Here is an 11,850-nt window from a genome sequence, read left to right on the forward strand (position 1 = left end):
AGCACCATTGCTGCACCTCTCAATGAGCTTACAAAGAAAGATGTGCCTTTTCTTTGGGGTACCGCACAGGAAGAAGCCTTCACGGTATTGAAAGATAAGTTGACACATGCTCCTTTACTCCAATTTCCTGATTTTAATAAGACTTTTGAGCTTGAATGTGATGCTAGTGGAATTGGATTAGGAGGTGTGTTATAACAAGATGGCAAACCTGTTGCATATTTTTCTGAAGAATTGAGTGGGCCTAGTCTGAATTATTCTACTTATGATAAAGAATTATATGCTCTTGTTCAGACTTTACAAACATGGCAACATTATTTATGGCCCAAAGAATTTGTTATACATTCTGATCATGAATCTTTGAAACATATTAAAAGTCAAGCTAAACTGAATCGTAGACATGCTAAATGGGTTGAATTCACTGAGACTTTCCCTTATGTCATTAAACACAAGAAGGGAAAAGAAAATGTTATTGTTGATGCATTGTCTCATCGCTATACTATGCTTTCACAACTTGACTTCAAAATATTTGGTTTGGAGACCATTAAAGATCAATATGTGCATGATGCTGATTTTAAAGATGTAATGCAGAATTGTAAAGAAGGAAGAATGTGGAACAAGTTCGTCGTTAACGATGAATTTGTGTTTCGTGCTAACAAGCTATGTATTCCAGCTAGCTCTGTTCGTCTTTTGTTGTTGCAGGAGGCGTATGGAGGAGGATTAATGGGACACTTTGGCGTGAAGAAGACGGAGGACGTACTTGCTACACATTTCTTTTGGCCAAAGATGAGACAGGATGTTGAGCGTTTTATTGCTCGTTGCACTACATGTCAAAAAGCTAAGTCACGACTCAATCCTCATGGTTTATATATGCCTTTACATGTACCTAGTGTTCCTTGGGAGGATATATCTATGGACTTTGTTTTAGGTTTACCTCGAACAAAGAAGGGGAGGGATAGCATATTTGTTGTCGTGGATAGATTCTCGAAAATGGCACACTTTATACCATGTCATAAAAGCGATGATGCTGTTAATTTTGCTAATTTATTCTTTCGTGAAATTATTCGCTTGCATGGTGTGCCAAATACTATTGTTTCAGATCGTGATACTAAATTTCTTAGCCACTTTTGGAGATGTTTATGGGCTAAGTTGGGGACTAAACTGCTTTTTAGTACTACTTGTCACCCCCAAACTGATGGACAAACTGAAGTAGTCAATAGAACATTGTCTACTATGCTTAGGGTTGTTTTGAAGAATAATAAGAAAATGTGGGAGGAATGCTTGCCTCATATTGAATTTGCTTATAATCGTTCATTGCATTCTACTACTAAGATGTGCCCTTTTGAAGTTGTGTATGGTTTCCTACCTCGTGCACCTATTGATTTGTTGCCTCTTCCATCTTCGGAGAAGGTTAATTTTGATGCTAAACAACGTGCTGAATTGATTTTAAAAATGCATGAGTTAACTAAGGAAAACATTGAGCGTATGAATGCTAAATATAAACTTGCTGGAGATAAGGGTAGAAAACATGTTGTGTTTGCACCTGGAGATCTTGTTTGGTTACATTTGCGTAAAGATAGATTTCCTGATTTGCGCAAATCAAAGCTAATGCCACGTGCTGATGGTCCCTTTAAGGTGTTAGAGAAAATAAATGATAATGCATACAAACCTGAGCTGCCTGCAGATTTTGGGGTTAGTCCCACTTTTAACATTGCAGATTTGAAGCCTTATTTGGGTGAGGAAGATGAACTTCCATCGAGGACGACTTCATTTCAAGAAGGGGAGGATGAGGAGGACATCAATACCATTGTTACACCCACAGCCCCTGCTGCTATACATACTGGACTAATTACTAGAGCTCGCGCACGCCAACTAAATTACCAAGTACTTCCGTTTCTTGGTAATGATTCTAATGTTCATGAGAATATGATGCTGCCTAAACTGGATACATTTGTTTTGCTTACAAATGAAGGGCCTAGCTTGGAGAAGGATGAACATTGGAGCAAGAGAAAGCATGGAGATGATGGCATGCGCAAGGGGAACAAGAACGGAGTTACGAGTGATGATTTTAGGTCTTTGAAGCCACCATAACGAGTGCATGAAGCCTTGGACGAAATATACAAGATGCCACTTCATAAATTTCGTCCAGAGGCTATTATAGGTGCTGCGTCACCTTTTTATTGGGCCAGGCCCATGTAATTTCGAAATACATTAGTATAGGCTATTTTTAGAGTCCGTATGTGTGGGGAAACAAGAGATAGGGTTGATTTCGGACCCCTCCACCAAGGGCCACGAAATTCCCCCTCTCTTCCTCCATATATACAGCCCTTAGGGCACCGTTTAGACTTTGGGTTTTGTTTAGATTAAAGTTCACCATAGCTGCAACTTCGCATACTTCGTTTGTGTTCAACAACCAGACAAAGGCGTCACAGAACCCCACCTTTGATCAATAAAGCTTTCATCTTATATTCGCAATATCCAGATTGCAATCTCAGTTTCTTGTTTTTTCTTCGTTTGCTCGCAGGAAACAGACCCTCGTGGTCAGGTTGATCTTGCTCCGGCGTGATCAATAACCTCTCGGAGTTGGTTTAGCGATTGCTAAGGCGTGACGTCCTCGCACGTTCGTAGTCGGATCGTCAAAGTCGACTTCCACCAAAGTGATATCCATCATCTCATCGAAAGACGGGACACCTTTGTCTCTATCAGATATTGGCAGGAAGATATCTCGACAGGTGTCCATTTGAACATTCACACACACACACACACGCGCGCGCGCGCGCGCGCGTGTGCAATGACTGAATTTTGGGATGTGGGAGATTAGGATACCATTAAATGATAGAATTTGTTGAGTGTGTCAGCAAAACAAATGGAATGTGTTCACATTCGCTAACTTTAAGTTAGATGAATTAGGATCACTGACGTGTAGGGTCAAGCACTGATTTTAAGGTGACTTGTGGTCACTCCAAAGAAGAAAAATCTAAATGGACATGGGTAAACCCGATTAGGCCGCTTAACCCCACATGTCACTGACCCTGGTTGTTGTGAGAGGATTTTGTTTGGCTGTGTGCATCTTAATTATGCAGAGGCTAGGTGTAATACTTAAATCTTGTAAGTAATATAAAGCGCCCCTTTAAAAAAAGCTAGTCACCCAATTTAAACTCAACGAATCTCAGGCCGTCTATTTACGATTTTGCCATGGATATGACTTTTGAAAGAAAATTTGTGAAGCCTCTTAGTCGGGTTTTTTTAAATAACCGGAACTTTTCCAAGTTGTGCCACTAGGAAAGTTGTAACGCCTAAGGCGGGACAACTGTTAACTAAGGTAGGTGACCTCATTGATCTTGCTTCCAATAATTGGGATGAAGATCTGATTAGACAAACTATGTGGCCCATCAATGTACAACAGATTCTTTCAATTCCACTCTTGCAACATGATATGCCAGATTTCATTGCTTGGAGTTATACGAAAAATGGTATGTTCTTGGTTCGGTCAGCTTACTCTGTCGAGTGGCAAATTAAGACACTCTAATGGAATGGGGCGAACCACATTAACCCCATTTGGAGTAAGATATGAAAGTTAGCTTGTCCGACAAAAGTTAAAAAAAATATGGCGTACGCTTCATGGAACACTCCCATGCTGAGTTACACTCGCTAACAAACATATGAAGGTCTCACCCACTTGCCCTGCTTGCTCTGAGATTTAGAAGATACAAAGCATATGCTCTTTCGATGCAGTAAAGCAAAGGAGGTTTGAAAAAAGTTGGGGTTGGATGACATTATTGATAAAGCTTGCGAAGTTGACCCTGCTGAGGCAGTGTTGGAATATCTACTACTTCTTCCAGACCAAGAATTGTGGTTAATGGGCTACAATAATGTGCGTGAGATAATTGTTGTCTCAGCATGGTATCTATGGTGGGAAAGACGAAAATTGATGCACAAGGAGAAAACACAAAATGCAATTCAGATTTCGGTGGGGGTTTTAGCCCTTACCACAAACTTCGTAAATGCTTTATCCCCCAAGGCATCTATAAAAAGGGGGGTGGTTGTGTCCCCCCAGAGGTTTTATCAAACTTAACGTTGATACTTCTTTTGACCACGACCTGCTTAGGGGCACGATGAGGGCGGTCCTGAGAGACGACAGAGGCAGATTCATTGCGGGAGGAAATGAGAAAATTGACTATTGCGCGGATATGTTGATGGCGGAAGCCTTAGCTCTTAAATTTGGTCTATCACTGACGCAAAGGGCGGGATGTAATCGCCTTATTATTAACTCGAATAACCTGGAGGTGATTGAAACTATGCAGGATGGAGGACAAATCGGCGAGCGCGGCGGCGGCAATTTTCGACGATTGTTTTCATTACGCCTGTGATTTCGTTACTAATAAAGAAAATAAAGTAGCTCATGAGTTTGCTAGACTAGCTAGATTTTCTTTGACTTATAATTGGTTTGAGGAACCCTTAAATGAAGCCTCTTAGTCATGCAATAGCAACCAAATTGATAAGATGACTGGTGGTCCGATAAGTTCAGAGGTTAGACGCCCGCACCGACAGAGTTTCATACTCCCTCCGTCCGAAAATACTTGTCATTCAAATGAATGTATCTAGATGTATTTTAATTCTAGATGCATTCATTTTCATTTATGCAACAAGTAATTCCGGATGGAGGGAGTATAATAATGTGGCCTCTTTTTCAGAAAATACAACGCGGACCAAAAGAGTTTTCTACAATAATGTGTCCTCTTTTTCAGAAACACAGTACAGGAACGGATCTACGTATCATAATCCTACGAATCATCAAATACATCTATGAGCACACCTTAGAGGACACCTCGCTATCGACAAAAACGTCACCTCCCATTTAAAAAATACTCCGCTTTTGTAAGATAACAAAGATTCAAACATGAGGTTTAGGCCACCTCCCATTTAAAAAATACTTCACTTTTGTAAGATACCAAAGATTCAAACATGAGGTTTAGGCCGCGTTCAGCAGTCCTCGCGGAGCGGAGCACGCGGAGCGGGGTTTAACCAACTCCGCAAATTATGGCGTTAATTAAACTGGATTGACGCTCCGCTCCGGCACAGAGCCGAGGGAATCCGAACGCGGCCTTAAGATTTGATCCCTAGCAAACTCGAGATACCATTACCCTCCTAACCATCTCTCATAATAATAATAATATGGCTCTGACGACTAAATAAGAACACTGCATATCAACAAGCCACCTAGCAATGCTGCAGCAACATCAATCAGGGTTGGAATCATTTGGGTTAAACGAAAGAATGTTAACAACAATTATTTTATTACATCGAAACTAGACAAGCGGTTGTTTCTCGACATTCGACACTTGTTGCCTGCAGCAGGTCGAAATCCTCAAACCTTCCCACTCATCATTCCTGTTAGATAAGAGGATATCACTGAGTATCTGCTCCTATAACGAACGACACCTGGCAAATCCGCGACATATCTCAGACCACCAAATATAACCTAAGACGCGGTTCTGCCTTTCTTTGACTTGTTCTTGTTTTCTTGTGTCCTCTTTTTCCTCTCTCCTGGCGTAGTCCAGGCGTAATCAGCAGGGATGACAAAGGGGTCTTGGATGTCCTCCACACGGTTGCTTGGACCTTGTGCTGTCGAGAAGTTCTGGCGGTAAGGAGCCTTGATCCACTGAACCCAGGAGCTTGAAGACGTCGGGGCTCCTGGGCTCTTGCAATTGTCAGGGCTGGAAGGAGGTGTGCTGAACTCTTCTAATGGCTGTAGCTCTTCAAACTTTGTGAATGTCACAAGAACCCTGATTGTGGGTACAACTGGAATGGCAACCTAAGACAAATAACGTGTTATTGAATTGCTTCAACAGTGGTAATTCAACAAAGAGCAAACATTAAAAATTAAGTATATAAAGAATGTTATCGAGGTTCACATGTAACACGGCCGATGATGGCCCAGAAAGTCCCAGGTTATGCATACGATCTGAAATGATCCAGAGCCAACATAGGATTCTTCACATGAGGCTGGAGTGGATGGAAATTTTCCTATGAAAAGTAGTACAAATGAATCCTAAGGAAAAATTCCTATGTATTGTAATCCTACTAATAATCAAACAACCGCCGCAGGAAAAAATTCCTGAGGATTAGAATCCACCAAAATTCCTTTAGGAATCCATTGAATCAAAGAGGCCCTCAGTTTGTGGCGATCAGAGGAACATATACAGAGATTAAGGATTGGATTAAGAGTCAAACATATTTCTATAATAAGCATTAAATCACAAGGAAAAAAGAATGCAACATTGGAATGTGTTTTTATGGATAACATCAAAGCATAAAGTTCTGCGCTGTTGTTAATTCAAAGTTTCAAACCGCTAAAGGATAAAACATTATCAGTTACGTGATCAACATATTCAAAAAGGACTTCAAAATGAAACACAGACAAATAGAGCTAACAAAATGAAGGTGTGTGGTTTTCTTTTTCATGCCCAAAAACATCTTAACTAAACATGCAGATTATTGCAGTCCGCATTTATCAGGAAAGGAAACAGACATCCACAAATTTGATCCTTAGACTTCTACTCCCTCTGTAAAGGAAAGTAGTGATCTAAACGCTCTTATATTTCTTTACGAAGGGAATACATGGCAAACTACAGGTTGTGTAGCATATTATCAAGAAATAAAAAAGAGAAGCGGTTGATAGAATATGTTATACAGCATAGATGCACTGAAGTCTAGAATCACGAGCTACTAGCAAACCAAGAAACAAATAAATCTGCAATTTATTAACATACAGCCTATTTGAATTGTTATGCATCTCACGTTCGGCCAGAAAAAGTTATGCCTCATGTCGTTGTTATTTTTTTCACAATACAGGACAGAAGAGGAAAACAAATAGAAGATTTTTTTTATCAAAACTCATGCATAAAGCATCTCTTAGTATAAATTAAAGAGTTAGACAGATAGATATCATATATGGGGTGGCACTTATTCAAATAATAGTTCAAAAAGGGCCTTGGCTCTAAGCAATAGCAAAACACCTAGCACTTAATTGCACTTGATGTGTGCATAATTGCACTTAAGCATGCGCTTTGCTCAGAAAAGCGCGACGCGATGGCAAAACACACATTTAATGCCTAGCGCTTTTTTAAACTTTGATACAAATACCAAATAATCACCTTTGTAGTAAAACTGCCAACAAGGACTAAATTTTATTTTCAAGTACCCACATGAATCTACAGAGTGGTGTCTTGTGTGTGCCTAACCAATGATAAGGATACATAGGTTGGTATGAACCGGATCCCTACCAGAGCGTGGTCTCAGGTTGTAGGGGTGGAAGGAGGGATGGCGTGGAGGAAGGCGTGGTCGCCGGCGCTGGGGCGCCGTCGTTGCTTGCGCGCGCGAGAGAGAGAGAGAGAGCAGGGCGGCGGCTAGGGTTAGGTCTCCCGGCTCCCTAAGGAAGCCGAGCAAGTATGATTGCTTCTTGCTTGATTAGATTGATACATCTCCTCTCCTTAAAGGTTTACTTGACTCCCAAGCAAGCGACCCTTATCTCTAATTAACCCTAAAGACTAACTGGCTATACCGCCAGCCCAGGCCCATTAGGCCATTACGTACTCTAACACTACACCCCACCTGGACATGCAGCTTGTCCTCGAGCTGCAACCTAACCAACTGATAACCAAGACTCGACGCAACACAAACCTAACACCTAAAAACAAGCCTTTTACATCTCGGCTTGTTTTATTACTCTCAACCTGAAATGGACTGGGACGCTTTATTTTGGACCCCTGAACATAAAGTGGACACCATCCGCACGTCGGGTGTGCACGTGTACAGCCACCTGGATCCCATGGACACCATCTGGACAAAAGGAGTGCATGTGTATGGTCACCTGGAAGTGGTCGCAAGAGCGACCAGCAGAGGCGCCCTCGCGGCGGCCGACGGCGGAATGCAGTGGTGCTACGCGATGCGCTCCTGTCGGTGACACCATGCCTTCTCCCCGCCGGACGGCTGTTGGTCTGCACTGCACAGAGAAGAGTGGAGGGCTTTCAATGGAGAATGACGAGGAGGAGTGCGCCTCCCCAACCGCCGATGTCGCAGACGTTGAGGTCGCTGCCCGCGGGGAAAACAGCAAGCCCGCCACCCGTGGGAGAAACCGCATGCCCAAGATCCCCGACGCAGCGGACGAGATCGAGGTCCTTTGCGCAGCGAAGCGCAACTTGGAGGAGCTGCAACTGCAGACCACGCATCTCCCGCACACGCCGACGCGCTAGGAGGACGGCGCAGCAGCCTGCAGCCTCGCCGCCGCCGACAAGTGACGGGTAGCGATCCAAGTCGGAAGCGGTGACGGCGACGGCGGGAACTTGATCTGCTGGATGGGGATGCCCTGGGACAGTGGCGACGCTGATGGGAACGAGGTCGTCGCAGTCCCATCATAGGGCATCCCATACTGGTACGAGATGACCAGCGCCGTGGTCGCGGCCGAGGGCGGCGGGGGTAGCCGTTGTTGGTGTGGCGGTGGAGGAGGTGGCTGCTGGGGATGCGGCTGGGGCGCATAGGGCCCAACAAGGAAGGTCCTGATGCCCGCCACGGCCTGCCGTAATTCCAGGATTGCGGCTGTCATCTGCTCCGGGGTGAGGACGAGGGCGGACGGCGCAGAGGCAGAGGGTGCAATCGCCCCTGAGGACGCCAACACACCCACTGTCGGCGCCCCTGCTGTGTGGGGCAGCAGCGCCGACGAAGACGCTGGTGGCGACGGGTAGGTGTGCGGCGGCGGCGGGTGGGAAGAACTCGGTGGAGGGCTGGACATGATTGAACCCGGGAAAGCTGATACCAAATTGGTATGAACCGGATCCCTACCAGGGCGTGGTCTCAGGTTGTAGGGGTGGAAGGAGGGATGGCGTGGAGGAAGGCGTGGTCCCCGGCGTTGGGGCGCCGTCGTTGCTTGCACGCGCGGGAGAGAGAGAGAGCAGGGCGGCGGCTAGGGTTAGGTCTCCCGGCTCCCTAAGGAAGCCGAGCAAATATGATTTCTTCTTGCTTGATTAGATTGATACATCTCCTCTCCTTATATAGAGAGGTTTACTTGACTCCCAAGCAAGCGACCCTTATCTTTAATTAACCCTAAGACTAACGGGCTATACCGTCAACCCAAGCCCATTAGGCCATTACGTACTCTAATATAGGTGTACAGATATGTTAACTACGGTTATGATTCTCTAATAGTTTTGTAACGTATGGGTGTCTTCGACTATGCAATTGGCAATGGAATTATATGATGATAAAATTTCTCTTAAGCGCCAAAAGTCGCATGGCATGAAGTGTACATTTTGACAAATAATTAAATAAACAGTACTATCAAACTCTCAAACAACCCACTGGATTAGTGTAGCTCCAGCAACCAAGAATAAACATTACATTTGCTAACTTTGCAGTGAAGACATTGCATCATGAAACATTTGATTTTAGGCTCTTACCTTGACTGGAAACGTTCCTGGAGGCAGTTTTGTGGTGAGCAGATCCCTCAAACGACGGATTGCCTTCACCTTGTTTGCAAGAATATCAAGTAGTGGCAAGAGCTCCTCAGTCCTCAGAGGGAAATTAGGGGACAACCAAAGGACAGGCCTTAGACCTTTCTTATACTCGCTTTCTTTGCTACTTTCTTTGCGTCTATGTCCATTCTCAGAAGTTGCAAGTTTACGACAGTCCTTTTCCTTGCCATTTCCGTTCTCATCCCTTCTCATTATATCCACTGAGTGTCTTCCTGGTTTAGTTTGTACATTTGATGGAGATCCAAGGCGGAGGTCGTTAACCTTCTCATCTACAAAGAGCGAACTTTTTGGAGGTGCCATCTTCTTTGTCATCTCTAGTTTACTAATGCCAGTTTGACCCCTCTTTCCCCAATTACTAAACCAACCTTTCTTATCATGTTTACTCTCCCCATTTCCAGAGATGCTCAAATCCTCAATTGGTATTTCCCTCTCCCTTGGCTCAAAGCAACTATGCCTAGGACCTACAAAGGTGTCGGACTGGCTGTCACCAACAGCATCTGAAGAATCCATCTTAAGCGCAGATTCCAGCTGCCTCTTTTCCTCGTCAGTCAGTACATCATCGAAACCCTCACTCTCGGTATCATTCTCATTGCAAGCTGAAAAGAATTCCTCATCCGTCATCGCACCAGGAACCCTCCTTGACTTAACACTCACCATAACATGGTGCATGTCATACACCTTAGCCTTCCACAAGCCAACAGCCTCTGTCCTCTCCTGCCGCCGCCATGTGACCTGTGGAAGCAGCACTGCTTGAGTGACGTCTATCCCTGGACGGAAGATATTCGTCTGTGACATTGCGGTGACCTCCTGCTGGACCTCTGCCTCCGAGGCTGGCGCGCCAGCACCTTCAAGCGCGTTCATCACCTCCTTATCTTTGTGGTTAATCATGCACAAGGACCCTGGTGGCACCTTGCCGTCCTGCGAGCCCTCCCCAAGAAACAGAATAGTCTGGTCAGAGCGCTGGATCTTGAAGCCATCGAAGCCCGCAAGCGTCATGTCCGCACGGAGGTTGGCCCCGCGCTTCCAGACCCTGTAGGTATCCGAGGGCGCGATGCGGGAGATGAAGGGAATGACGGAGCTCTCGAAGTGGAACGTGATTTCCATGTAGAAGTCGCGCATCCGGCGCATGGCGGCGACAACGCGGGGCAGGCGGCGGCACCATTTGGCCCAGGCGAGAGGCTGGTAGTGGCGCACGATGACGCGTGCGAGCGCCTCCTCACGCGCGCAGATAGCCTCCTGGAGCGCGCTCCAGCCATGCTCGTTCTGCAGGCTCCAGTCGGCCCCCGCCGCCATGAGCATCTCAGCTGCCGCGGCGTCGCCGAAGCGGACGGCGAGGTGGAGCGGGGTCTCACGCCCAGGGACGTCACGCCGGTCGAGGATGGCCGAGACAGCCTCCGCTCGCGCCTCCTCGGCGATGGAGTCCGCCTCCGTCCGGATCTCCTCGGGCTTCCGAGCCTGCGGGAGCGCGTCCAGCACGCGGCGAAGGGCAGCGTGGTCCTGCATCGCCACGGCGTGGTGCGCTGGGCTCTGCGCATACCTCGCCGCGTCAACGCCAGCCATCGCGCCGCGACCACCGGCGCAACTCCTGCGAATCCGGGACCGAGCCTCGCCTCTCCGTAGCCCTATCGCCCTGATCTGTAACGCCAGGCAAAGAATTGAGTGCAGCGGAAGGGGCAAGAAGCAAGCAAGAATCGATGGAAGGATCCCTTGCTTGCGCACCAGTTGCCCTCCAATCCCAATCTTGGGGTTCTCTTCTCCTTGCCTATCTATCGGGCTCTCTCTGCTCTCTTGTGTTTACTCCTCCTCGTGCTTCTCTCTCTAGACTCAGCCTAGGACCGAGGGAAAGTATTGACATCTAGAGAGAGGGGGTTGGGCTTGGGGGTGGGAGGGGGGTGGGGCAGAGGTGTGAGATTGAAAGGTCAGGACGAGGGAGAGGGGCGACGAACATTGGGAAACTCTCCCTGTCGTACATTTGATCGTAGCAAATCGTCGGACAGGCCGTCTATAGCCGGTACTAGACTTGACAACTAAGCTCAACCTCCGCATGCACTACAAAGCAAGATCGAATTAATCCGGTAGACGTGATTAAATGAGCATCAAAGAAGCAGAATAAGAGGGAATCAAGATGGGTTTTATATATACAGACGTGAGAACAAATATATGAGAAACGAAAATAAACATGACCGATTTTGGGAAGAAAAGAAAGCATCCCTGAGAAAAACATGTGTGGGGCCTAAAAATGGTGGTATCGGCAGGAGACAACGCACACTATGATGTTGTGGTGGCTTGCTGGATACACAACTTTTCGTCGGGGGCAATGCGG

The 11,850-nt window shown here is 46.1% G+C and overlaps 1 protein-coding gene across 2 annotated transcripts; it reads right to left on the reverse strand.

Annotated features, from left to right (window-relative positions):
- Positions 1-5,203: 5,203 nt before the first annotated feature.
- On the reverse strand, positions 5,204-11,413 carry LOC119363719 (ankyrin repeat domain-containing protein 13C-B-like). Of its 2 annotated transcripts, XM_037629088.1 has the most exons (3): positions 11,247-11,413; positions 9,453-11,162; positions 5,204-5,812 (listed from the first exon to the last, which is right to left on the reverse strand). In XM_037629088.1, the coding sequence occupies exons 2-3, from the start codon at positions 11,085-11,087 to the stop codon at positions 5,480-5,482; spliced, it is 1,968 nt and encodes a 655-aa protein (XP_037484985.1). In that variant the 5' UTR covers positions 11,088-11,162; positions 11,247-11,413; the 3' UTR covers positions 5,204-5,479. The 2 variants fall into 2 exon arrangements, with proteins under 2 accessions (XP_037484985.1, XP_037484984.1); XM_037629087.1 differs by having other exon boundaries at positions 9,453-11,413.
- Positions 11,414-11,850: the final 437 nt, after the last annotated feature.

This window comes from Triticum dicoccoides, chromosome 2B (genome assembly GCF_002162155.2).
Source record: "Triticum dicoccoides isolate Atlit2015 ecotype Zavitan chromosome 2B, WEW_v2.0, whole genome shotgun sequence".
Taxonomy (NCBI): Eukaryota; Viridiplantae; Streptophyta; class Magnoliopsida; order Poales; family Poaceae; genus Triticum; species Triticum dicoccoides.

What these genes read in the sequence shown, in the direction of transcription:
- LOC119363719 (XM_037629088.1), bottom strand. Translation starts at nt 11,087, where the DNA reads ATGGCTGGCGTTGACGCGGCGAGGTATGCGCAGAGCCCAGCGCACCAC. An exon ending in CAGGAACGTTTCCAGTCAAG is followed by an intron (nt 5,813 to 9,452) that starts GTAAGAGCCTAA and finishes TATTTGTCTTAG; the next exon opens with GTTGCCATTCCAGTTGTACC.